The 27,874-nt window shown below is 38.2% G+C and overlaps 4 protein-coding genes and 1 pseudogene across 10 annotated transcripts in view; 2 read left to right on the top strand and 3 right to left on the bottom strand.

Annotated features, from left to right (window-relative positions):
* The window catches only part of LOC102953627 (olfactory receptor 4N2), a 140,719-nt gene that overhangs the window by 22,667 nt on the left and 90,178 nt on the right, over positions 1 to 27,874 (top strand). For 2 of the 7 annotated variants that reach the window (XM_042989297.1, XM_042989292.1), the window contains exons 1-2: positions 4,101 to 4,163; positions 26,509 to 26,605. The exons of 2 other annotated variants lie outside the window; for them this stretch is intronic. The gene's annotated coding sequence lies outside the window, so the exon portion shown is untranslated. Of the gene's footprint in view, positions 1 to 4,100; positions 4,164 to 26,508; positions 26,606 to 27,874 lie in introns of those variants that run through there. 3 more of the 7 variants (XM_042989294.1, XM_042989293.1, XM_015541676.2) reach the window with 3 other exon arrangements.
* On the bottom strand, positions 1,185 to 2,359 carry LOC102951893 (olfactory receptor 11G2-like). Its single transcript, XM_007091412.2, has one exon. The coding sequence runs from the start codon at positions 2,252 to 2,254 to the stop codon at positions 1,286 to 1,288; it is 969 nt and encodes a 322-aa protein (XP_007091474.2). The 5' UTR covers positions 2,255 to 2,359; the 3' UTR covers positions 1,185 to 1,285.
* Positions 4,101 to 27,874, top strand: part of LOC102953916 (olfactory receptor 4K2-like) — a 163,152-nt gene continuing 139,378 nt past the window's right edge. Inside the window, exon 1 of the mRNA XM_042989298.1 lies at positions 4,101 to 4,163. The gene's annotated coding sequence lies outside the window, so the exon portion shown is untranslated. The remainder of the gene's footprint in view (positions 4,164 to 27,874) is intronic.
* LOC102952193 (olfactory receptor 11H6-like) lies at positions 15,132 to 16,100 on the bottom strand. The gene has a single exon (XM_007091413.2). The coding sequence runs from the start codon at positions 16,098 to 16,100 to the stop codon at positions 15,132 to 15,134; it is 969 nt and encodes a 322-aa protein (XP_007091475.2).
* LOC102952471 lies at positions 22,062 to 25,153 on the bottom strand (annotated as a pseudogene).

Raw genomic sequence — 27,874 nt, 5'->3', positions numbered from 1 at the left:
TTTTCATTTTCTGTGGGTAAATATCCAATAGTAGAATAACTGGATCATATGGTAATTCTATTTTTAATTTTTAAGGAACCTCCATACTGTTTTCTTTTTTTTTTTTATTTTTTTTTTATTTTTTTATTTTTTATTTTTTTTATTTTTTAATATATGAAATTTACTGTCAAATTGGTTTCCATACAACACCCAGTGCTCATCCCAAAAGGTGCCCTCCTCAATACCCATCACCCACCCTGCCCTCCCTCCCACCCTGCCCTCCCTCCGACCCCCCATCAACCCTCAGTTTGTTCTCAGTTTTTAACAGTCTCTTATGCTTTGGCTCTCTCCCACTCTAACCTCTTTTTTTTTTTTTTTCTTTCCTTCCCCTCCCCCATGGGTTTCTGTTATGTTTCTCAGGATCCACATAAGAGTGAAACCATATGGTATCTGTCTTTCTCTGTACTCCATACTGTTTTCTATGGTAGCCGCACCAGTTTGTATTCCCACCAACAGTACATGAGTTTCCTTTTTCCTCCACATCCTTGCCAATGCTAGTTTCTTGTGTTTTTTATTTTAGCCATTCTGACAAGTGTGAAGTTTATGGAAATAGTTTTAAGATGGTTATGGCATTAAAATAAGTCACACAGTGCTAAAATTAAACCACACATGGTACCAGAAACTGTTGTTTAACTGTATTTACCCCAAGCTGAGTTATGCCTTGAGTAATGTCCTGGACTTTATGTTTAGCTCTTATCTTTACCGTATTCTAGGTAGCTAATACACTGTAAATTCCTAATCCTTGTCCTTTGCCCTCTGAAAATCATTAATATCCAGCTAAGGCTATTAGTCTGTTTCCTTAAAGATGCATACTTTGACAGGGTAGACTTCCTTCAAATTTGCATCTTCCTTCTCAGTAAGTATGTCTCAGTGGAGAATTATTGGCTTACAGTGTTAATGCCCAAAGCAATCTGTGCTCTCTATTACATGTGTATCAGTTGTTTCAACTCAGTAATGCAAAATAGACCTCTGTCTTTTTAGAAATTGAATTACATATAGAGGGACTAATGGGCTTAGATACTAAAATTTCACTTACTTGATAAATAGCTTCAAAACAAAATTGAATCCACTTGCTAAAATACATTCTTAAATAAGACTACTACAATTTGTGGTGAGTGGTGTTTAAGATGATAATGGGCTTTCATTTTAGTAGTTTTGAAATACAGTTTAGTGAATTTTCAGACAAATATATCATTCATGTTTTGTTAAGGGAAGTTACACTCCAGTGATGGAATTTGACTCTGATTTACATTTTATGAATACCATGCGCAGTGCCAAAGATTTTCTTCAGAGCAGTCTTCATTTCCTTGTTCCTAAGGCTATAGATTAGAGGATTACAGAGGGGTGTTATCACAGAATAAAGTAAGGTCACAATTTTCTGCATTTTCACTGGGCGTCCTGATCCAGGACTAACATACATCACCATAACAGAGCCAAAAAACAGGATCACCACTGCCAGATGAGAAGCACAAGTGGAGAAAGCCTTGCGTTTGCCTGCTGCTGAGGGCATCCTTAGCACAGCCACAATCACCAGAGCATAGGAACAAAGAACAAAGAGAAAGGTCCCAATCATGAAAACAGCATTGAAAGTAGAGTAAATGAACTGTGTTGTGGTGTCTTCAGAACAGGACAGCATCATCAATGGGGCAGGATCACACAAGAAATGGTTGATGGTATTTGGGCCACAGTAGGGTAACTGTGAAATGAGAACAACTGGGGTTAGGAAGAGGACGAACCCGCACGACCAGCCAAAGATGGCAAGGCCAGTGTACAGCTGTTTCGTCATAATGCGTGGGTAATGCAGAGGACGACAGATGGCAAGGTACCTGTCAAAGGCCATGATGCAGAGGAAGAAGCCCTCATCACACCCCAGAGAGAAGAAGAAGTAGAACTGTGCAAAACAGTTCACAAAGGAAATGGACTTGCTTGAGGACAGGAAATTGGCCAACATGTTAGGGACGGTCGTGGTGACATAACATATTTCCAGGAGAGAGAAATTCCCCAAGAGGATGTACATGGGCGTGTGAAGACGCCGTTCCCACCGCACTGCACAGACAATGGCTGCATTCCCCATGAGAGTCAGCGTGTAGACTACTGAGAAGAGCCCGAAGTAGAGGAGCTGCATTTCTGGGCTTGAGGGAAAGCCCACGAGGATAAAGTGGCTAACGGAGTTGGTGGTTTCTGTGCCGGACACATTCATTGGTCTGGAAGACATGGAGATGACTTTGTTATAGCACTCTTAATAGACTATGCTGGTTCTTCCTGAAAACATTAAATTTCTTTATTTTTTATTTCATAAAGTAGTAAACAGACTTTTGCTTAAACAACAAAATTGTGACTTACGTTACTCAGCCCTGAACATATATTATTTAAAAAGGCGCAGTACTAGAAAAGAAGGAAAACATGAGTTGGAGACAAATTTTTCCCTTTCTAAGAATGCTAGACTAGATACTAGGAATGCAATCTTGTGATTCTGATAAATTACCGGTATTAGTTTACTTTTCATATGTTTACCTGCAGTATTGATACTATATTTCTGTGCATGTGAATATATTTCAACAGTCTATGAGTACTTGATATTCTATGATTTATAACTGACTTAATAAAAAGACTAAATGAAGACACCTAAGAATCTAAGGGTAGTGCCATGACAGGACACAAACTAATATTTATTTTCATTTTCAGTTCCTCCAGGTTACTCATGGAGTTTTAAAGTAACCTAAAAAAACCTCTATCATTCCAGGATTTATTCATTTTTTTAATGATACTTAAGTATTCATACCAGTGTTTAGTATAAAAATGCTTCCTTTACTTTTTTGGCAACTGAATGCACTATATATTGTGAGAAAGAGCCCTATACCTTGGCTCTAAGTTGCTCTGGATAAATATTTTGATGTGTTTCTGTGTCGATATATGTACCGCATATGCCCGTAATGGCAACTGACCTGAGGGAAAGCAGCTAGTTTGAGTCACAGTGACCAAGTTCATTGTCCCTATACTTGTACCCGTGGTCAAGTTGGCTGTAAGAAAATTGGAAAAATAGGTTTCATACTTTTGTGAGAATTTCCATAGTATTTTTTTTTTACCTCCTTCCCACCCCCAGTCCTTGCCCACATGTTCTTTTTTTCTCTCTTTTAGACAGAACTTTCATATCTTTTTACATCTCACTAAGCCCCATCTAGGCCTTTCATGTCTAGGCAAATGAGAAACAATGAGCTTTGCACTTCTCTCTGGGTACTTCCATCCCAAGTAGTTGTTCCTAAATCAAAAAAAACTCAGTTCTCCTGTTTCTTCAGTACCTTTACTCTGACCTTTTGCATTAAGCAAGGTAATTCATTCAAAAATACTTATTAAACTTCTTCATTGTATCAAGTTGTCTTTTAAGTGCTGAAGAAACAGCTGTGGGTATGCCAGATCTTGCACTTATGGAACTTATAATCAAGAGATTAACAATATATTTTAATACATTTTTTGCTGAAATTTTTTTTGTTTTATTCTCCTGGAAATAATTTTTACATTTTATAAGGAATAATCTAATAAACCAAAGAAGATTTTTCAAAGTAGAAATCCAAGACTCTAAGGGAAATCCTGGACTTACTTGTGTAAAGGTCAGACCACATAGATGGCTGACTCTTTTATTTGACCGTTGAGATGGCATTTAGATTGGAAGGACTACTATTTATAGATTCTTTTTGCCTTGTAATTGTATATATGGTTATAGAAGGTCAGGTCAGCCAAATCCTTGGCTCTATTGGTTTTCTAAAACACTTTATTAATGTTTTTAAGAACAGAATTTACTCATTTACACAGGGATTTTGAGAAATCATGTCCCTAAATTCCTTTTTGAAAGATTTTTTATTATTATCATTGAGGTATAGTTGACATACAACGTTCTATTAATTTCAGGTGTACAACATAGTGATTTGACAATTTTATACATATTGGAATGCTTGCCATGATAAGTGTAGTTACCATGTTACCAAATATGTTATAATATTATTGAGGATATTTTCCACATTGTACTTTTTTATATTCCAATGGATTGTCCTTTTGTCCTTTAGGCATTCCTGTGGTCCTGTTTACTCAGCACCCTAGTGTCTTCATCTCAGTTTAATTATTAAGAGGTAGGTCGTTGACAAAGGATTTGTTTCAAATCATTATTGACCCTTAGCCCCCTTATTTTAGAATATTTCCTGGAGATAGTAATTGTCCAAAGCCGGAGTTTAGGGTACATCCTGTATGATTAACAAAAATAACAATAAAAACTCAACATGCTGGAAACTTTTGTTACTTCAAAAAGAATCCCCATTAAACCAGGGCTTATTAATGTGATGGGACTGAAAAGTAATAAATGGGTTTTGGAAAGAAGATATCACTGGAGAGAGAAATTTGCCATATTTATTCACCAAGCAACAAAAATCATCAAAATAAATCCTTCTCCAGCAATTGTCAGTTAATATACCTCTTCACTTAAAATCCTAAGCCCTTGTATGTATCTCTTATTTATCTTTTAGAGTGATACACAAACTAAGTGAAAAATATTCCCCAGAATTCAGGGAAACAAGAAGGAAATTAATATTTTTAGGTTTTATTTATTTGTCAGCATTTCAGTCTAATGAAATATTTTCAGCTTTTTTAAAGATAAAAAATTTCTTATGAAATTATTTTTGCAAAAACTTTGAGTACATGTGGCTCACATGTTAGACAATTTCCACTTACTCCTTGGATGAATGCTGAGAAGAGGGTCACAGACCAGACATAAAATATTACTCCATGGAGCAACAGGCATGTAAAGGACTTCCAAGAAATTGGATGATCCAGTTTGTAATCTCTCATGGATTGCAAAGAGTAAGCCCTACAAGATACTTTTTCTCTAGTTTGAAAGCACATGTTTATGGTAAAAATGAAAGCCCAGAAAAAGGTATTATATATGTCTACTTTCTTGCATCATGACCTTTTGGGATTTGGGATTTATCCTCTTGACGATTTGATAGTATTTGTTCAAAAGAGGAGATAATTTTTGAATTTTCACTTATTTATAATTAAACACCAAGTCTTAGTATTCCACAAGGAATAGTGAAGATAAAGAATCAATTCTATCTTTTCTTTTTTCTCTAGTAGTCATATATCATTGAAGGTTTTTGGGGAATAATTAGTCATAATAGGGATTGTTATAATAGCTGTAATAGCAAGCTCATAGGAATCCCTTTGTCTATTTTGAAGAAGAAATCATTCTTTGACCACCAAATGTCTGTACTTAGGTAGTTTGTTAGAGATATCTGGGGTGCATTTTATTTATTTATTTATTTATTTATTTATTTATTTATTTATGTTTTTTTTTTTGTTGTTTCAATATATGAAGTTTATTGTCAAATTGGTTTCCATACAACACCCAGTGCTCATCCCAACAGGTGCCCTCCTCAATGCCCATCACCCACTTTCTTCTCCCCCCCACCCCCCATCAACCCTCAGTTCTCAGTTTTTAAGTCTCTTATGTTTTGGCTCCCTCCGTCTCTAATTTTTTTTCCTTCCCCTCCCCCATGGTCTTCTGTTAAGTTTCTCAGGATCCACAAAAGAGTGAAAACATATGGTATCTGTCTTTCTCTGTGTGACTTATTTCACTTAGCATAACACTCTCCAGTTCCACCCACGTTGCTACAAAAGGCCATATTTCTCATTGCCACATAGCATTCCATTGTGTATATAAACCACGATTTCTTTACCCATTCATCAGTTGATGGACATTTAGGCTCTTTCCATAATTTGGCTATTGTTGAAAGTGCTGCTATAAACATTGGGGTACAAGTGCCCCTATGCATCAGTACTCCTGTATCACTTGGGTAAATTCCTAGCAGTGCTATTTCTGGGTCATAGGGTAGGTCTATTTTTAATTTTTTGAGGAACCTGCACACTGTTTTCCAGAGCGGCTGCACCAGTTTGCATTCCCACCAACAGTGCAAGAGGGTTCCCGTTTCTCCACATCCGCTTCAGCATCTATAGTCTCCTGATGTGTTCATTTTCACCACCCTGACTGGCCTGAGGTGATATCTGAGTGTGGTTTTGGTTTGTATTTCCCTGATGAGGAGTGACGTTGAGTATCTTTTCATGTGCCTGCTGGCCATCTGGATTTCTTTAGAAAAGTGTCTATTCATGTTTTCGGCCCATTTCTTCACTGGATTATTTGTTTTTCAGGTGTGGAGTTTGGTGAGCTCTTTATAGATTTTGGATACTAGCCCTTTGTCTGATATGTCATTTGCAAATATCTTTTCCCATTCCATTGGTTGCCTTTTAGTTGTGTTGATTGTTTCCTTTGGTATGCAGAAGCTTTTTATCTTCATGAGGTCCCAATAGCTCATTTTTGCTTTTAATTCCCTTGCCTTTGGGGATGTGTCAAGTAAGAAATTGCTGCGGCTGAGGTCAGAGAGGTTTTTTCCTGCTTTCTCCTCTAGGGTTTTGATGGTTTCCTGTCTCACATTCAGGTCCTTTATCCATTTTGAGTTTATTTTTGTGAATGGTGTGAGAAAGTGGTCTAGTTTCAACCTTCTGCATGTTGCTGTCCAGTCCTCCCAGCACCATTTGTTAAAGAGACTGTCCTGTTTCCATTGGATGTTCTTTCCTGCTTTGTCAAAGATGAGTTGGCCATATGTTTGTGGGTCTAGTTCTGGGGTTTCTATTCTCTTCCATTGGTCTATGTGTCTGTTTTTGTGCCAATACCATGCTGTCTTGATGATGACAGCTTTGGAGTAGAGGCTAAAGTCTGGGATTGTGATGCCTCCTGCTTTGGTCTTCTTCAAAATTCCTTTGGCTATTTGGGGCCTTTTGTGGTTCCATATGAATTTTAGGATTGCTTGTTCTAGCTTTGAGAAGAATGCTGGTGCAATTTTGATTGGGATTGCATTGAATGTGTAGATAGCTTTGGGTAGTATTGACATTTTGACAATATTTATTCTTCCAACCCATGAGCATGGAATGTTTTTCCATTTCTTTATATCTTCTTCAATTACCTTCATAAGCTTTCTATAGTTTCCAGCATACAGATCTTTTACATCTTTGGTTAGGTTTATTCCTAGGTATTTTATGCTTCTTGGTGCAATTGTGAATGGGATCAGTTTCTTTGTCTTTCTGTTGCTTCATTATTAGTGTATAAGAATGCAACTGATATCTGTACATTAATTTTGTATCCTGCGACTTTGCTGAATTCATGTATCAGTTCTAGCAGACTTTTGGTGGAGTCTATCGGGTTTTCCATGTATAATATCATGTCATCTGCAAAAAGTGAAAGCTTGACTTCGTCTTTGCCAATTTTGATGCCTTTGATTTCCTTTTGTTGTCTGATTGCTGATACTAGCACTTCTAACACTATGTGAAACAACAGCAGTGAGAGTGGACATCCCTGTTGTGTTCCTGATCTCGGGGAAAGCTCTCAGTTTTTCCCCATTGAGGATGATATTAGCTGTGGGCTTTTCATAAATGGCTTTTATGATGTTTAAGTATGTTCCTTGTATCCCAGCTTTCTCGAGGGTTTTTATTAAGAAAGGATGCTGAATTTTGTCAAATGCTTTTTCTGCATTGATTGACAGGGTCATATGGTTCTTTTGTGCTGTCTGGAGTAACTTGTGTTGGTGGGCAGGGCCACAGTCAGACCGATGTCTGTCCCCAGCCCACTGCTGGGGCCACAATCAGACTGGTGTGTACTTTATCTTCCCCTCTCCCAAGGGCAGGACTCACTGTGGCTGGTTTGGCCCCTGTCTGGGCTACTTGCACACTGCCAGGCTTGTGGTGCTGCTTTGATGGGATCTTGTGTGTTAGTCGGGGTGGATCTCCAAGGTGCACAGGGGTGGGAAGGGCAGGCTTAGCTCACTTTGCCCTAGGTGGTCCCCTGCGGGAGGGGCCCTGCATCACCAGGAGGGAGGCAGGCAGACCCGTCGGAGGGATGGATCCACAGAAGTACAGCGTTGGGTGTTTGCAGGGTGCAAGCAGGATCGGTGCCGGGAACTGGTTCCCTTTGGGATTTCAGTTGGGGAATGGGAGAGGGAGATGGCACTGGCCAGTGCCTTGGTTCCCCACCGAGCTGAGCTCTGTCTTCCAGGGCTCAACACCTCTCCTTCCCAGTGTCCTCTCTCCCTCCCGCTCTCGGAGCAGAGCTGTTGAGTTTTCACATTCCGGATGATAAGTCCCATTGGCTGTCAGAACTCACGCATTCTGGCCCCTCTGCTTTTGCAAGCCAGACTTGGGGATTCTGCCTTGCCGGGAGGGCTGCCCCTCCACCACCCTGGCTGGCTCCCACCAGTCCGTGTAGTGCGCACTGCCTCTCCGCCCTTCCTACCCTCTTCCGTGGGCTTCTTGTCTACACTTGGCTCTGGAGAGTCCGTTGTGCTAGTTCTGGCAGTTTTCTGGGTTATTTAGGCAGATGTGGGTGGAATCTAAGTGATCAGCAGGATGCAGTGAGCCCAACGTCCCCCTATGCCACCATCTTCTCCCTCTGTTCTTTTTCTGTAGATCAGAAAGAATTGGCAGCTTAAACTTATAGAGACAAATTTAGAATGGGGATTCTGGGACTGGGAGATGAAGGAAATGAGGTGATGTTGGTCAAAGGGCACAAACTTCTGGCTCTAACATGAATAAGTTCTCATTAGAACACTAGTACAGCATGGTGGTTATAGTTCACACTTCTACATTATGTACTTGAAAGTCACTAAGAAAGTAGATTTTAAGTGGTCTCACTGCCAAGAAAAAAAAGTAATTATGGAGGTGATGGAGGTGTCAACTAACCTTATTATGGTAATCATTTCACAATATACACATGTATAAAATCCATATTATAATGTTATACACCTCAAACTTAGAAATTATTTTTTAATATAATTTATTGCCAAATTGGCTTCCATACAATACCCAGTGCTCATCCCAGCAAGTGCCCTCCTCAGTGCCCATCACCCACTTTCCCCTCTTCTTTACCTCCCATCATCTCTCAATTTGTTCTCTATATTTAGAAGTCTTTTATCATTTGCCTTCCTCTCTGTTTGTAAATTTTTCCCCCCTTCCCTTCCTCCATGGTCTACTATTAAGTTTCTCAAGATCCACATATGAGTGAAAACATGGTTCTGTGTTTGTCTCACTGACTTATTTCACTTAGTATAACACCCTCCATTTCCATCCACATTGCTACAAATGGCATGTTTCATTCTTTCTCATTGCCAAGTAGTATTCCATTGTGTATATAAACCACATCTTCTTTATCCATTCATCAGTTGATGGACATTTAGGCTCTTTCCACAATTTGGCTATTGTTGAAAGTGTTGCAATATACATTGGGGTATAAGTGCCCCTATGCATCAGCACTCCTGTATCCCTTGGGTAAATTCCTAGCAATGCTATTGCTGGGTCATAGGGAAGTTCTATTTTTAATTTTTTGAGGAGCCTCACACTGTTTTCCAGAGTGGCCGCACCAGTTTGCATTCTGACCAACATTGCAAAAGCGTTCCCCTCACCAACATGTATTCTACATCTCTCTTGGCGCATGCTTGCAAGAATTTATGTTGCATATCCATGAAACTGCTGGATTCCAGGGAATGTATATATTCAACCGTAACAGATAATGTTAGAGAGTATTCCAAAGTGGTTGCTAAAATGTACACTCTCATGAGTAGTATATGATAATCCTCATTATTCTGTTTATTTTTTATTTTTATTTTGGTCAGTTTTTGTTTTTTTTGGTTTTCAAAAAACATTTAGGAAAACACATTCTGTTTTATATTTGTATATACTTTTTTAAAAAATAATGACTTTTCAAGAGTCTTGCTCTTTTTTAAACTACTGGGAATTTGTTAATACTTTAAAGATTTAAAAAATATATTCTGAAAGCAAGCCTTTAATCAGTTATATGTATTCCAAATATTTTCTCTGGTTTATGCAGGCTTATTTTTCTAGTCTCATAATTTCTTTTTAATGAAAAGAAGTTCTTTTTTAAAAAAATTTAATTCCAGTGCAGTTGATAAACAGTGTTATATTTGTTTCAGGTATACAACGTAGTGATTCAACAATTCTATACATTACTCAGTGGTCATCATAATAAGTGCCCTCCTTAATCCCCTTCACCTAGTTCACCCATTCCCCCACCCACCTCCCTTCTGGTAACCAGAAATTTGTTCTCTGTGGTTAAGAGTCTGTTTTTTATTTATTGCTCTTTTCTTTTCCCCTTTATTTATCTTGTTTCTTAAATTCCACATATGAATAAAATCATCTGGTATTTGTCTTTCTCTGACTGGTTTATTAATGAGCAGAAATTCTTATTTTTAATGCACCTGATTTATCAGTCAAGTTTCTTTTTTTTTTAAGTTTATTTATTTATTTTGAAAGAGAGAGAGATAGAGAACTCTGAAGGGGCAGAGGGAGAGAGAGAGAGGGAGAGAGAGATTGCTAAGCAGGCTCTGCACCATCAGCACAGAGCCCAGTGCAGGGCTTGAAGTATAAACTGTGAGATCATGACCTGAGCCCAAATCAAGAGTTGGTTGTTTAATGGACTGAGCCACCCAGGCACCCCTCAATCAAGTTTCTTTATAGCTAGTTCTTTTTGCTTATTTCAAGGTTATGAAAATATTATTTAGAAGTGTTAATATCTTTCAAATTTAAAATCTGCAATTATACTGGTCATAGTTTTTATGTATGGTACGAAATATAGGTCAAATTTCAGTTTTCCACATGAGAATCCATTTGACCTAGAAATTTTCTTTGTTAAACCTGTATTCTATGCCTGCTGTGTAGTCCTATTTTTTTTTTTTTACCATAAATTAAGTGTCCATATATGCATGGGTTGGTTTCTGCATTCTCTATTTAATTTCATCTTTCTTTTTGTTCCTATTGCACCAATAGCACATTTTCCTAATTATGGTAGCTTATAATGAGTCTTGATATCTAAAATAGGTAAGTCCTACCAATTTCTTTCTCTTCAAACTCTTTTTGCCCATTGCCTTTCCATATAAATTTAGAATTCTTTTGTCAATTTGCACAACAATTATTTCTGGAATTCGATTGGGATTGCTTTGAATGGGGAGGTTAATTGTCATCTGCACAATAATTACTCTTACAGTCCATGGGCTTGGCATATCTTCCTATTATATCTTCGTGAATTTCTTTCAACAAAGTTTTATTGTTTTCTGTATAGAAGACTTGCCAAATATATATATATATATATTTTTCCTTTTTCCCTCTGATCCCCTTTCCCATTGTTTGCCATTGTTATAATATAGAAGGATAGCTTTTGGGGGCAAATTGTAACATGGGAATCTGTAGCCAGTTGCAAGGCCGTTTGTGAAATTGTGGACTGGTTTGTTGACCTCATTCCAAACTTGACCAGTTTGAAGTCAATTTCTTACCAACTCCAGTTGGGGATCTTTTTACTAGATGAAGCAGTAAAATCAGAGAAGTGGGGAGGTCTAAGCTTCTTCTACAGCTATCTTGCTATCTTAAGTCCCCTGAATTTCTGGGTCATTTAACCCCCTTCCTCTGGTTCCTCTCTGTTTGGCTAGGGTCCCCTCAGTCTGTTTTCCTCCCAATTTTATTGAGAAATAACTGACACACATCACTGTATAAGTTTAAGTTGTATAGCATAATAATTTGATTTACATGTGTTGTGAAATGATTACCACAATAGGCTTAGTTAACCTCCATCATCTCATATAGAAATAATGAAAAGAGAGAACTTCTTGAGATGACAACACTTAGTGTCTACTCTCTTAATAACTGTAAGTCTCTAAGGTCTGTGAGTATTTTGCACTTCTTTATTTCTCCAAACCTGGGCTCAATACTTAGCACATAGAGGACACTCAGTAAAAGTTTGGGAGATGAATATATAAAAAAGTGAATAAATGAGTGAAGGAATGTTTCAAAGGAGGAAAATAAAATTGTCGGAAAATACATCATAGTACAGTATCTAAATAATAGATCCTGATAATTTAGTTTTAGTATCTTTGAGTGTGTTTGGGATGAGGAAATAGTGTGGATTTTGTCAGAAGTAAACCCATGGCTTGGGGAGTTTCTGTAAGAATAATGTGAACAAAATTTGGTTTCCAGGGTGGGATGTAGTTTCAGGATCAATAAAACCATTAATCTGGGCCTAAGATCTTAAAGACAGTGTAGGACATATTGTGTTAGGAGATGAAATTCAAGAGGAAATTCAGGAAAAATTCCTGACTAAATTGACAGGGAAGCCTGAGAAAATATGGGGAAAGCTCAAGGCACAACTATTGAAGAAATTAAGCTTGTCAAAACACACAGATCAGGTCACTTTTCCATACACAGGGCTGATAATTAGAACCCTGGGAAGATAACTGTTTTAGGGAGACAACTTTGAAGATCTGAGAGTTGCCTGCCTAAATCTGTTCCAGAATATTTCTTCTAGTGCACTCTCATCTCAGAAATAGCACCTTTAATAGCTTTTGCACTTATATAAAGATTTTTATCATTTTAAGTTGCAGACCACTGTAGGACATTTGCTCTTTGACTTGTTACTCATCATTTACACCCTGCCAGAAAATTATATACATTTTAAATGACTATTTAAAAATTTCTTTTTAATGTTTATTTATTTTTGAGATAGAGACAGAGCATGAACGGGGGAGGGTCAGAGAGAGAGACACACAGAATCTGAAGCAGGCTCCAGGCTCTGAGCTGTCAGCACAGAGCCCGACGCAGGGCTCGAACTCACGGACTGAGAGATCATGACCTGAGCTGAAGTCGGCTGCCCAACCAACTGAGCCAACCAGACGCCCCTAAATTACTATTTTAGAAAATAAAATGAAAAGAAAAATGGTAAATATGAAAAAAAATTATTAATGGCATTACTAGTGCCTCTAAATCAAACTGTTAGTAGTACCTTGTTTTATTTCCTCATATCTCCTATTTCTAGTTTATTCTTAATCATTCCACAGCAATTTTTTGCATGTCTTTATAAAAGTTTTTTAAATTTATTTTTTTATTGAAGTATAGTTGACAATGTTACATTAGTTTCAGGTGTACAACACAGTGATTCAATGACTATACATTATGCTATGCTCACCACAAGTGTAGCTACCAACAATTAGCATACAATGCTATTGCAGTACTATTGGCTATGTTCCCTATGCTGTAGCTTTTATTCCAAAGACTTCCTCATTCCATAATTGGAAACCTGCATCTCCCACTTTCCTTTACCCATTTTGCATTTCCCCTTACCTTTTTCCTCTGACAAGTGGAAGTACTGGACTGTGGTATTAATATTTTAAATTTTTTGAGGAACCTCCATACTGTTTTTCACAGTGGCTATACCAATTACATTCCAGCCAATGGTGCACAAGTGTTTTCTTTTTCCCACATCTTCACCAACACTTGTTATTTCTTGTCTCTTTCATGCTAGCCATTTTGACATGTGTAAACTGCTATCTCGTAATTTTGATTTGCATTTCTGTGATGATGAGTGATATTGAGCATCTTTTCATGTGTTTATTGGACATCTGTATGTCTTCTTTGGAAAACTATTTAGATCCTCTACCAATTTTTTAATCAGATTTTGTTTGGTGTTGAGTTGTATAAGTTCTTTATATATTTTGGGTATTAACCCTTTATTGGATACATCACTAGCAAATATCTTCTCCCATTCACTAAGTTGCCTTTTTCCTTTGCTAATGGTTTCCTATGCTGTGCATAAGTTGTTGTTGTTGTTGTCTTTAATTTTGGTATGGGCCCAATAGTTTATTTTTGCTTTTGTTTCCCTTGCCTTTGGAGATATATCTGGAAAAATGTTGCTAAGGCTGATGTAAAAAAATTACTGCCTATGTTATCTTCTAGGAGTTTTATGGTTTTAGGTCTCACATGTAGGAGTTTAGTAAATTTTGAGTTTATTTTTGTGTATGATGTAAGAAAGTGGCCCAGTTTCATTCTTTTGCTTGTAGGTATCCAGTTTTCTCAACACGATTTATTGAAAAGTAGTCATACTATCTTATTTCTAGCCTTAGACTCATATGCACTATTCTCTTTGCATGGTTTGTATTAATTCTAATACATATAGGGAGAAAAACCTCTTTAAAATCATGAAGCATTTAAAATATGAATTATTTTCTGATTAAGTTTCTTACAGGTAGTCTTGTTTCCAGGTCTCACCCTGTTTCAGTACATATATTCTTTTGTACTGAGTGGTACTGGGTGGTACTAAGATAAGGAAAATAATGAGTTATAAGGACCCTAAAACAACCCAAAAAAGTAAACATTTGGAAAAAAACCCACTATTTTCACAAAGTCCTATTTAAGAATTAAGTTTGCTGAGGAGAAATTTTTTGACAAGCCCAGCTGAGGAAGAGTCCAAAACTGCCAAGGACCTACATATGGAAGACATTTATTCTGAATAAGAAAGGGAAGGATGTTCTGGTCATTCTGGTGAGTGGTGGGAAGAGGATGAGGAAGGAAGAAGAAGAGGCAGACCAGGTATAATATGAGAAACTGGGTGTTCAGCACGGTAGCCTTTCCTATGACTCTCCCTAACCCCAGCTGGTAGTCAGGTTAATAAACCCACACAAAAATGGAATTACTTTGGTTTTGGATAAAATGTTGAAGGAGATGAGTCTCACATCCAGACTGGTGTGATCAAAATAAGACAGGAGGTAGATTCAGGGATTGGAAGAGAAAAGCACACACGAACATGTTTGATGGTGTGTGTGTGTGTGTGTGTGTGTGTGTGTGTGTAGGGAGAGAGTGATGGGTGCTTTAGACACCTGAGCATTGTGAATCTGGGGGTCAGGGACAAATTTACCTATATCTGCAAAAGATGGAAACTGATCTGTTGACATCTGGGTTATATATGATTTTTCTGCAAAAAGGCCTGAAAATGTCTCACATTTTCCTGTTTCCATGCAAGGTGCACAGGAATATTAATACATTATAGCCTAGTACAAATGATTTATGCAAGGTCTTGTAAGATTTTGTTTTCTATTTGCTTCATTGAAATGTATTTCTAAAAATATTCCCTGGGATATGGGAAACATATCTGTCTCTCAAATTTGCATAAGACCATTAACCTCCTATAATTTTATATCACTATATGTCCAACACATATATGGATTCTAGTTCTTGAGAGGCTGCCTTTGACCAAGTCTCATAATCCTAAATAGTTTTCTCAGGGCCTGCTTCATCTCCTTATTCCGGAGGCTATAGATCAAGGGATTGAAAAGTGGAGTCATCACAGAATAAAATAAAGTCACAATTTTCTGAATCCCTGCTGGATTGCCTGCTGTTGGACTCACATACATCACCATGATGGAGCCATAGAACAGGGACACCACAGCCAGATGGGAGCCACACGTGGAGAAGGCCTTATGCCGACCTTCTGCTGAGGGGACCCTCAGCACAGCTCTGATCACCAAGGTGTAGGAGCTGGTAATGAAGAGGAAGGTGGAGAAAATGAGGACTGAGTTAAAGATGGCACAGATGATCTCAGTGGCAGGAGCTGCCACACAAGACAGATTCATAAGGGGTCCTGGATCACATAAAAAATGATCAATTGTATTGGGACCACAAAAAGGAAGCTGGGAGATGAGGTAAACTGGGAGGAGAAAACAAGAGAAGCCACACACCCAGCACCCAGCTCCTATTCTGATGCAGCGCTGAACTGTCATGACAGCGGGGTAATGCAGGGGCCTGCAGATAGCAAGGTACCTGTCAAAGGCCATGGCAGACAAGAAGAAGGTCTCAGTGGTGCCCATGGAGAAGAAGAAGTAGAACTGGATGAAGCAGCCATAGAAGGAGATGGAATTGGTCTCGGAGAGAAAGTTGGCCAGCATATTAGGGACAGTAGAAGTGACATACCAGATCTCCAGGAAGGAAAAATTGGCCAGTAGGATGTACATGGGAGTGTGGAGATGGTCATTCCACCACACTGCACAGATGATACACAGATTTCCCATTAATGTCAGGACATAGATCACAAAGAAGATTGAGAAGAGGAGGATCTGGACCTCCCAGATGCAAGGGAAGCCAAGAAGAATGAATTCACTGACAGGGTCAGAGTGGTTGTTTTCAGCTGGGATTTTCATGTTTCTCTCCCTCAAACTGCAATAACAAGACATTACCATGTTACAGATGACTTTGCAGAAGTTTTCTCATTAAGGTAGTCTCTGATTTTCTTTACAATTCAATTAGCACAGTTTAGGTTAAACATTTTCAGCATTCTTTGACCCAGTGATATTGGGAGGAATAAGGCACTTGGAGATGTGGATGCTTATTACCGCTTTACCATCATGATCACCATGCCCATCGTGGGCCATTAAACACCTGCCTTTGTTTAGCGTCCTCAGCACTATATAAAATTAATTAGATGCTTTCTTGTCATTGAGAGGCTTCAACCTAGGTCAGAAACATCAACTTAAAAGCAGTTATTTATTTTGAGAGAGAGAGAGAGCACAGGCAAGAGTAGGGGAGGGACACAGAGAGAAAGAAAGAATCCCAAGCAGCCTCCATGCCCAGCATGGAGCCTGACGCGGGACTTGATCTCACAACTGTGAGATGATGACCTGAGCTGAAACCAACAGTCTGATGCTGTACGGACTGAGCCACGTAGGTGTCCCAGCAACCTCAACTTTTAATCAATGATGGCTTACAGCAAATTTTCTCTCCATATTTAGTGACATATGCAAAATTCTTCAAAGTACTCCTCATTTTTAACTTGGTTCTCTTTGCATTTAAAAAATTGTTGCTGAAGAGGAGTAAGTTTCTTATATTCTCACCTTGAATAACATTTTAAATGAAATTGGTATGAATGAATGAGGTTCAGACTAAAGACTAATGATTCTTTTTTAACAGAGATTTTCCCTAACTAGAATACACAAGCTTCAGTCCTCAGCTGAAATTTATCACATGCAGGGAAAGTACCTCACAGTGACAGTCTATATACATTTTGCCAGGTAAACTAAAAATAATTATAGTGTTATGTCACTGAAAGCATTCTGAGATTTGAACAACAATTCGAGATCTGTGCATGGACTGTTTGGTTTCATTTCTCCTTATATATTATTTCAGGCTTCTATGTCAGAGTTCCTCCTGATTGACCTGACCTGTATATGTTTTTTTCAGGTCATAATCCTTGATATTTTTCCTTCTCCAACTATACTCTTTCTGTAAGTGACCTGACACTAGCCCCTTGATATAAAAACTATGTGAGATAAAGCCAGATTTTTCTCTCCCTAGCTATGAAATCTCTTCTGCAACCTGGATTTTTCTACCCAATTTCTTACTTACCATCTCCATTTGATATCTAATGTAACATGCCTATGACTAAACTGTTTTTTGATTATTCTCCCCTCAGACTAGCCAATCCTTCTTTCTCTGCCATATCACTACATGGCACCTCCATTCACTCAGTTGCCCGGGCCATACACTTTGGCCACATCACTTCTATCCCTCTCACTACTCTACATCCAAAACCATCAGCAAATACTCTAGACCTCATATTCAAAGCATTCAGAATGTGCACAATTTTTATCATTCTTATCAGCTTTCACCCTGGTGCACCCTACCACGGAATTCTCATTTTGACTACTTACAAAAACCTCTTAAATTGCTTGTTTCCATTTTTATATGCCAAGACTGTTAGCCACATAATAGCTAGATGACAGTTTTTTAAAAACCTGATCATGTCAACTACTTGCTCTCAATCTTTTAAACACAGTTAACATACCTCCCAATTCCTTTCCATGGCTAAGAAGACCAGTAAGGCCTTCCTCCATGTCCTAATTTCCTACCACTTTTCCTCCTATTAGCCCCACTCCAGCCATACTGATACTTGATTATGCTATGTGTGGCCCATATCAAGGCCTGGAACGTCCCTATCTCAGTCCTTCTCTCTGCTCTGCCAATATTCACATGTCTTAATTTGTTACTCAATTCCAGATTTCTGGTAAAAATCAGGAGGAGGACATTACTTAGCTCACCAACATATTCCCAGAAACTAGGACACTATCTGGTATGAGTGTTTATTAAACATTTGTTGTCTTAATCAATGAACACGCCTAATAGTAACCAATTGGGGAAATAATTATCTATAGCCAGAGGAAAAAAGTTAAATGCAAACACTAGAAAACTCCAGTTGGCTAAAAACAAAATCAAGACAACAAAGATTTAGTTTGTTATGAGGATGCACCATCAGTCCAAGTAAACAGGAGGACATCCATGACAGGAGCCATCTTAAGACAACCCTATTTGAATCATCTTTCTTTAGGTCTCTCTCATCCACTCTGTTTTGTGTTGTGAGCTTTCTTATTGTTGCTAAGTAATAATCATGCTGTAAGGATGTGTGTATTGTGTGTGTATACTGTTTCTTGCTGTCTTCTCTCTCAGTCTCTAATTGTCCCTATCTTTAAATGTTTTTATTAGATGGCCTTTACAACATTTCCCTCTCATTTTTAAATAGGTATGTGAATTGTTTTAAACTATTCCCTCTTAAAAGGAATGTGTTTATAATCTATAAATGACACCCCCCCACACCATTTCCTTTAATAGAAAAATGTCCTGGTGTGCCTGGGTGGCTCAGTCAGTTAAGCATCTGACTTCAGCTCAGGTCGTGATCTCACCGTTCGGGAGTTTGAGCCCCACGTCAGGCTCTGTGCTGACAGCTCAGAACCTGGACCCTGCTACAGATTCTGTGTTTCCCTCTCTCTGTGCCCCTCCCCAGCTTGCACTCTGTCTCTCTCAAAAATAAACATTAAAAACAATTTTTTTAATAAAAAAAGAAAAATGTCCATCTCTTGCCCCATATTCAGGGTCAGGAAATCTGGTATATATAATCTGAATAAATAATAATGTATAGAATGAAGTTTTCATTTCACAATTTATTCTTGGCCCATGTGGTTCAGCTAACATCTCAAGTAAAATACTGTTATTTTTGTTAACTATATTTACTGATATATTTATAAATAAAACACATGTGACCTACGATTTATTTAGACCAGTTCTGATGCTGGAGGCTATGTTATGTAGTTGAGAATGTAACCACTGTCTATTAGGAGGAAGCTATTTTAACTCACATTTTCATATGGAGAAAACACAAGACAGGGTTAGAGAAAAGTGAAAAAGACATTACAAAGAAATCTGAGCTATGCCTTACCTAAAGCTGTTATGCGAGGATTATAGAATCTGGTAGAGGGGAGATGTTCTCTCTCTCCTGGAGTCAGTTTCAGCCTCTTTGTTCTCTCATTTCAGTGGGAGAAAGTGTGCAGCCAAACTAATCACAGTGGTGCTTGCATCCACATTCCTTAGCAGGGTTCTGAAAGAGGGTGAGTGTTCGAAGGTAATATTATCAAGAATAGGGTCACCTGGGTTGCTTAGCCCATTAAGCATCTGACTCTTGATCTCAGCTCAGGTCATGATCTCACAGTTCATGAGTTCGAGTCCCAAGTCAGGCTCTGAGCTGACAAGGTGGAGCCTGCTTGGGATTCTCTCTCTCCTTCTCTCTCTCTCTCTCAAGATAAAAGAATAAATATTTTTAAAAAGTTATCCAGAATAGCAATTATTTGAAGCCCATACAGTGACTGTATTGACCTTCTCAAGCTGGTTACATGAAGTTGGAAAGGGCACTGTGGTCTGTCCTGATTTGGGAATGAGTGATTACACCCCTGCTTCTAAAGGAGGGTATATAGCAAACCCATTCTGAGCCATGATTATTCCATTCTCCACGGTCCATCTTGGAAGTGTGGTGATCCAGAACACTGTGTGTGTGCACTCAGGCCTTACTTTCAGCTGCATTGTACTTTTGAATATATGTGCCAAGGTTTGCTTCTGACCCTTCTGGATTATCTGACTTTTCCCAGAGGACTCATCTAGGAATAACAATGATAAAGCTTTGGCTAGATCTCAGAAAGCATTTCTTTAACTGAGGTCTAAATTGATCCAACCTCTAGGGGAAAAGAGGCCTGAATCTAAGCTGAAGAATAAGTTGGCCTTAAGCTTTGGATCAGAGTGTTAAATATAATCAGAAGCATCTGTGTATATGTTTATAGTAATGCAGCTGTGTTTTCTCGCAAAAAGACACTGAATTTAAGGATGAAAATGTAGGAGCAAAGGGTTCTACTTTTGAGACAGTACCATATTGTTTTGATTACTAACACTTTGTAGTATACTAACACTTTGCAGGTCTCCTTGAAATCTGAAATTGTGATGCCTCTGGCTTTGTTCTTCTTTTTCAAGATTGCTTTGGCTAGGGAGCTTGTACTTTCATGCACTTTTTCTGGGAATCTGTTATATTTTTCCTTTAGAAAAAATTATTGGAAACAGATCATATGTGCACATTTTTAAGATGTTTGGCACACAATTTCGTATTTTGATTTGATGGTCTTTCCACTAAAGAAGTCCTCAGGTGGGGCTGAGGAAACATTTCAAGTGAAGTTTCACCATTGAGTTTATGTTGAGTTTATGAAGAGAGTCTCTTGGGGCACCTGGGTGGCTCTGTCGGTTAAGCATCCGACTTCGGCTCAGGTCATGATCTCACAGTCTGTGAGTTCAAGCCCCATGTCGGGCTCTGAGCTGAGCGCTCAGAGCCTGGAGCCTGCTTCCGATTCTGTGTCTCCCTCTTTCTCTGTCCCTCCCCCACTCATGCTCTGTCTCTCTCCTTCTCTCAAAAATAAATAAACGTAAAAAAAAAATAAAAAAAATATGAAGAGAGTCAAAATTTAGTTCATGCAAGATATAAAGACAGTAGAGAAAGTTGAACTGGAGGATGAAGCAGAGGAAAAAGCACTAAAGCAAAAAATGAAGTCTTGATAGTTTTGTGTTCAGAATATAGTGATGGAGGTAGGAAGTTCCATTGACCCTTACTGCTTTCTTATTCCTCTCCTATGGTAAGGCCTCCAGTTCCCCATTATTAAGTGAGCACTAACCATATGTCTCCCTTGTAGGTCTCAGAGAAGATAGAAAAAGGCAGGAGACCAGTCGGGTGCTCTGGCAGAGAGAGATGTCAGCAAACCACAGTGAAAGGCCTGTGTGGACAACCATAGTGATTGTCCTCCTGACAGGGTCTGGCTTATTCAGTAACTCAGGCCTTTGGGCAAAGGAGGATTTGGTATTAAAAGATAGTTTACCTTTTAAAAGCCCTTGAGAGCTTTTCTGTCTTCCACTTGAGTTTGCCCTGTGGATAACATGCCTGGGAGATCACATAAAGCTGGCTCTGGAAGCACTGAAGCTCCCTTTCCTTGAGCACCAGACTTGTGTATGCTTCAGAGTTCAGAAGAGGCTGGAGAAAGGCCAGGGGATTCGTTGTCAAGATGACTTGACCTTGCAAAACTGTCAACCTCATTGTGAATGTTACTCAACATACTTGATACTGAGTCCGTCTATTTCTATGGCTATTCCTTTGCATTTATTTATTTATTTATTTATTTATTTATTTATTTATTTATAAATGAAAGGTAGCTGTTTTATTGCTGAGAGAAAAATGTAAGCAAGAAAGTCTACAATTCTTTTTACTCATGTGCACTGCTTTTGTAGTAAAGTTCCAGATATCAACTTTAAAGGTACTTACTTATAAGGGTAAATTCTTCTTAACATATGACCATTTGCTGTGCGGTGGACATTTTTTCATAGAAATAATACACAGAAGTGGAATATATTCTTATAGAGTACAAGAAGCTTAAAGCATGGTATTAACAGAAAATGATACTGTATTTTACTGTAAAATATTATAAAAGTGATACAATTTTTTGGCTCATAAATGTTTAACTACTTGATTTGGACAAGGGAATGAAAAAAGCAGCAAGACAGTCCTGGCCTTAAGATTTCTCTGTATTCTGGGCACCTAGGTGGCTCAGTTGGTTAAGCGTCCAACTTCAGCTCAGGTCATGATCTCGTGGTTCATGTGGGGCTCTGTGCTGACAGCTCAAAACCTGGAGCCTGCTTCAGATTCTGTCTCTCTCTCTCTCTCTCTCTCTCTCTCTCTGCTCCTCCCTTGCTTGCACTTTGTCTCTCTCAAAAATATTTAAAAAAAAGATTTCTGTGTATTCATTTTTCTTTCACATTACTTTAATTAGCTGATACACATAAGTGACAACTGTAGAAGCCTGGATATCCATCAACACAAATGAAGGAATAATGTTTGTTTCCAAGGCATTATATGCCCCAGTGGCAGAACCTGAGTTATTGTAAAATTTATTTTCATGCTCAAATGCTTCAAATTTGTGTGTGTGTCTCAAGATATGAATATTCACATCAAACTCCCTCTGCAACAGGGCTAAAGTGGCCATATTCCCCATAGAGTAACATGATACCCATGGATCAAATTAATTTTGAACTGCCAACAGTCACAACTTTCTGTTCTGGATAATTCAGATTCTCATTGAAGTCTCCTCTCACAACATGAACATCACTGACCAGAGTCTTGAGATAGTCTTAACTCTCTTTGGGGCAAAGGTTTCCAGTACAGAGAATGTGTTGACTCTTTCCTGGGACCTGCAGTTTTTTTAAATGTAGCCAGCAAACTTGTTGGACTGGTATGGAATGTGTAGGTCTCCTAATACCAACACCAAATGAAGAGAGAATAGTCTTCATCTTTAGACAGGGATTCTTTCAGATATGGATTGGAGTACTTGGTTAATGTGGGAAGCATCCTGTCACTGGGCTCAGCTTAGTCACCACAACTGCTGCCGCCTTCTTTCTTGGGCTCCTCTGCAACCCTCTTGCATTTTAGAAAAGCCCTTCCTTCCTTCCTTCCTTCCTTCCTTCCTTCCTTCCTTCCTTCCTTCCTTCCTTCCTTTCTTTCTTTCTGAAAAAGTTTTTTAGTGTTTATTCATTTTTGGGAGAGGGAGAGAGAGTGAGCATGAGCAGGGGAGGGGCAGAGAGAGAGGGAGAGAGAATCCAAAGCAGCTCTAGGCTCTGAGCTGTCAGCATGGAGCCTGATGTGGGGCTCAAACCCATGAACCCATGAGATGATGACCTGAGCCAAAGTTGGCCATTTAACCAACTGAGCCACCCAGGTACCCCAAGAAAAGCTGTTTCTTAAGCTCACACTACATTCCATCACTGTCAGTCCCTGACAGGATGACAGGATGTCCTGTTATTCTTGGTCTTCCCTCTCTATTCTAGTATCTAGGAGATTTCAAAGTCTGTAATAGATCTCAGACCAAAGAGACACAATGTCACTGGGCAGAGATCCTAGGAATATAGACTAATTCTAGACTGTGGAGTGAACATTCTTTGTCCTTAGGAAATTAATTTTGATGGCATTATCTGAGTCATCACTCAGATTTTCCACAAATGACAGTTCCTCATTTGGCCAGTTAAATTGTGGCAAGCTTTAACCCAGATGTTTCCCCTTAATCTCTGCCTAGCCCCTGTCTAGCTTGAGGCCTCTCTGGCTTCCCCTGGAGAAGGCCAGGATCTCTATGTAGGGAGAGTCTCCATTTTTTGCTTTCTTCCTTATCACTTTCTACTACTCATTCTTCTACTTTGTCCAGAAAACTTAAGTTGTAGTAGGGTAGCAGTTAATTTACCCTTAAGCAGAGGAAATGGAGCTCAGTGGAGACAGAGTTGAAATTTCTTAGGAAGGATTCTCCTGTAACAAAGATATAAAAGCCTTTCTTCTGTGATTCTTTTTCTATATTGGCCTCTTCACTCTCACACATAGGTGTGACACCTCTGTTAAGTTAAAGGTGGGAAGAGCCAGGGCAAAGGGAAGAGTGCTTTGTTAACTTCTCCCAAATATGCATTATTTTCCTAATTTCCCTCTTACCAACACTTTCTACTTCATGATTTCCTCTTTTCTAGTCTGATTTGGGGATTTCAGTTCTCACTGCATTTGCATTATATCCTTCTGACATTTGAAAGAAAAAGACCCTTCTTCATTTTCCAGGAGAATTTTCTTTCTTCCTTGCAATAAGAGCAACCCACTATGTCCGTCATTTCTATCTCTTTCCTCTCCATCTTCCCAGTAGTCTTAACATTAAGCTCCTTTGTAGCAGGAAATTGAAGAAGACCCCATAATATTATAAGAGAGAATTTGACCTATACACTGAGGAAGTTTTGAAATGAGAGCCAGGACTGAGTTTGGGTCATTTAGTATCCCAAAGATAGAAAGGTTTCCCACTCTCTGAGTCCTATCATGCTTACTTTGATTGAAACTCTCTTTAAATTTTTTTGCCTGTTTTTGGAGTAACAATTATATAAATTTTATTATAGAGATATTAAAATATTTTTTCATCTATCTTCCCAATAATTCATTTTTCTTAAGTACTACATGAGGTACTTTTGTTTGTTGAAGTTTGGGAAACAAATTTATATTTAATTTTTCCATACACATTCATGAGTTTTGATTAAATTCTTAGGCAGTGTGGTGCCTCATGTTTTTTGTTGTTGTTTCTGTTCTTTTTTTTAAAATTTTTTTTTAACGTTTATTTATTTTTGAGACAGAGAGAGACAGAGCATTAACAGGGGAGGAGCAGAGAGAGAGGGAGACACAGAATCTGAAACAGGCTCCAGGCTCTGAGCTGTCAACACAGAGCCTGACACAGGGCTCGAACTCACAGACCATGAGATCATGACCTGAGCCGAAGTCAGATGCTTAACCGACGAGCCACCCAGGCGCCCCATGTTGTTTCTGTTCTTAACATTTTTGTTTTTCAAGACTTTTCTCTTGAATCAGTTTCTCTTGCTGTTCATTTGGATATGAATATTTGCTTGAATATCAACCTCCTAAAGTGGTATAATTGAGAAAAGGGTATATTTCTAAATTTCCATCACTGTAGTCATTTTCTCCTTTTTTGCTCAATCCATGCATGGCAGAGGTACATTAGCTTCATACTTACTACTTACTATCCATTTTTCTTATCTTTCTGCCTAATACAGTCTTCTATTCTGGTGGCAATGTGCTCAGCTTGAGAAATCAAATGGTGTAGTCTCCTTTATATAGGGGTCATTGAGTGGCACACTTCTGTTCAGAGTTATAAGTGGAGTAGAGATTGGCCTCCTTCTTGAAGTCTGCCACTTTAGCTCCTATCTTAAGACAATAAGGTGATTTGGGGGATGAAAATACTAAGAAGGATTTATCAAAAAGCCAGGAGAGGTTGAGTCCCTCAGGACATCTTGGAACTGCCTACCTCTGAACTGGCATAGACTATCTCTAGAAGTATATATGTGAGGGAAAAAAGCCCCAAATATTTACCTTGTATAAGTTGCTGTTACTTGGATTTCTGTTATACACAACTGAATCTAAGGCTAATATATTCAACCATTCTGGGTTCCTGGGTAGATCTTGAGTTTCCTTTTTGTTTTCATCACTCAAGTGGGTAAAATCTGGAATGATTGAATTACCTAATAAAAAGTAATTATTGCTTCCAACTTTTAAAAATGGAAATATAGTTGACTTACAATATTGTATTAGTTTTAGGTATACAACATAGTGATTTAAAAATTATATACATTATGCAATGCTCAGCATAATAAGTATAGTTACCATATGTCATGATACAGGTTATTACAGTATTATATTGACTGTATTCCAATTCTTTCATTCTGGATTATCTGCTTCTTTTTGAGATAGTTGAATGATCATTTAAAAAAATGGCTCTATTTTTATTATGATGACTTAAAGTATATATTTTGACAGAGAAAGAAATGGCCTGTGTTCTTTAAAAGAGATGGACATTTGAAACAGGTTGTTTTAAAAAAACAGAAGTGCATAAAAGGCAAGTGTTGAAAGCATAATAATTCAAGCTCTCTTTTAATGAAAAGTTGTTCTTATACTAATAATAAGCAGGGGCTTATGTGAGAGATAGAAAAATGTAGAGGGGAAATCCCCAGGGAAGATTTTCCTCTTTTTGAAGATTCACTTGATTGCATGGTATGTCTATTTCCTCCATTTTCTTTCTGTTCTGAGCATCTAGAACAAAAACTGCAAAGCCAGAGTTTGCTGCCAAGAATCTCTTTATGATTTACAGAAAGAACTGATTTTGAGTGAAATAGAAGCATGAGGAAGCCAAATTTACTTCTCTCCACAATGTGACCCCACATGGAAGTCTTTGAGTAGCTCTGGAAAGGCACCTGTTATAAGGCTTACCAAAGACAGTAGCATTATCCTTTCTTAATGCACAAAATAGAAACCTTAGGTTAAAATATCTAAAGGAGTTGCTCTAAGTTATATATCCCTTTATAAACATTGATTTTTTAAACTGCACATCCTTTGTAAATTAGATGAGGTATACATGCCTATCATGGAAAAATTAGGAAATAAACAGTAACATAAAAGAAAAAAAAAGAATCTAAACCACCCATAATACCATCACTCTATTTAAGTATGCTTATGTAATAATAGTGTTTCATGATCCGCCTTTTCATTCAGTAACATAATATTTTACCTATTGAATATTTATTACATAAGTCTTCATGTAATGTGTGTAGTTACTGTCTTAAAACAATTGAGGAGAAATTCCTATAAGCATATCTCCTACATGCATATCTCTTCTACAGTATTCATTTCCTAGATAAATCCAGCTTTTTGACCTGCATTGCCATGAAGTTCTGAAGGTAACTACACAGGACACAGCCAGGGTTTCCAGGAGAGGAGGTACGGCACAGCAGAATTCTTACTGATCTGGAAGTCAGCACAACTGCTTCCTTCACTTCCTTGTGTGACCTTGGACAACACACTTGCTTTCACTTGGTCTCATCTTTGGAATGACTATGAGAATGTCTACCCTAATTCTGTCACAGAGTGTGTGAGGTTGAATTGAGAGAGTATGTCAAAGTATTTTGTAAATGATAAAGAGCTTTCCAAGTGAAAAGTATTAATATTAACTGAAATCAATCAATCATATATACTATGTATAAGATTCTATTCTAATTAATCTCCTTTATTCATGACAGCCTTTCTGTGAGGGAAGTATTATCATTAGCTCTAGTCTATAGATTTAAAAAATCAAGAAAGAAAGGATAACTTGGGTAAGCTCACACAGTTAGCGATAGTACTTAAATTTGTAACCAATTTATTTTTCAGAGTGTTGGCCCTTCTCCTTGATAGTAGCAGGAAAGTGTGGGCCTTGTAGTTAGCCCACCTGGGATCCAAATACTATCTCTGACTATGTAAGTTTCTCCTTGTGCCTGTTTCATTATTGGAAAATCAGAGATACTATAACACCGACCTGACCTCTTTGGGTTGTTATGAGTAGAAAATAAAGACTTACTTGTAAAGGACTTGGAACAGGTGCCAGGCCCCAAACAAGTGACTCAAAATGTTAATTATTATTCTTGTCAATAAGGATAACCCTTTCCATAAGAGCAAACCCTGTGGTGGTGAATTTGCACATCTAAACTTGTTAAAGTAATAAATGCACTTTCTATTTTCCTATGATATTGTTTCCCCACGTGTCCATGCTCTTACTTTTCCTAAAATCTTGAACATACATAATTTTTGGTTTTATGAATAGCTTTTACTTTGTGAGGAAGTTAGTTACAGTTGAGGGATATTCAACATTTAGCTTACCAAGGGTTTAAAGGCAGTTAGTAAATATCACGACTACATTTGAAAGTAAAAACTAGACATGTTTTTTTTTTTCATTTTTCCCAAGAAAACTAACAATAGATTTTTAACTATGATCTTGCTTTTTTTTTTAAATTTTTTAACGTTTATTTATTTTTGAGACAGAGAGAGAGAGAGAGAGAGCATGAACAGGGGAGGGTCAGAGAAAGAGGGAGACACAGAATCTGAAACAGGCTCCAGGCTCTGAGCAGTCAGCACAGAGCCCGACGCGGGGCTCGAACTCACGGACCGTGAGATCATGACCTGAGCCGAAGTCAGACGCTTAACCGACTGAGCCACCCAGGCGCCCCAATCTTG

This window comes from Panthera tigris, chromosome B3 (genome assembly GCF_018350195.1).
Source record: "Panthera tigris isolate Pti1 chromosome B3, P.tigris_Pti1_mat1.1, whole genome shotgun sequence".
Taxonomy (NCBI): domain Eukaryota; kingdom Metazoa; phylum Chordata; class Mammalia; order Carnivora; family Felidae; genus Panthera; species Panthera tigris.
Note: the sequence above shows the minus strand (reverse complement) of the source record. Positions and strands in the feature narration are given on the sequence as shown.

Excerpts from the sequence above, each read along its gene's own strand:
- LOC102952193 (XM_007091413.2), bottom strand. The coding sequence starts at position 16,100 with ATGAAAATCCCAGCTGAAAACAACCACTCTGACCCTGTCAGTGAATTC.
- LOC102951893 (XM_007091412.2), bottom strand. The coding sequence starts at position 2,254 with ATGTCTTCCAGACCAATGAATGTGTCCGGCACAGAAACCACCAACTCC.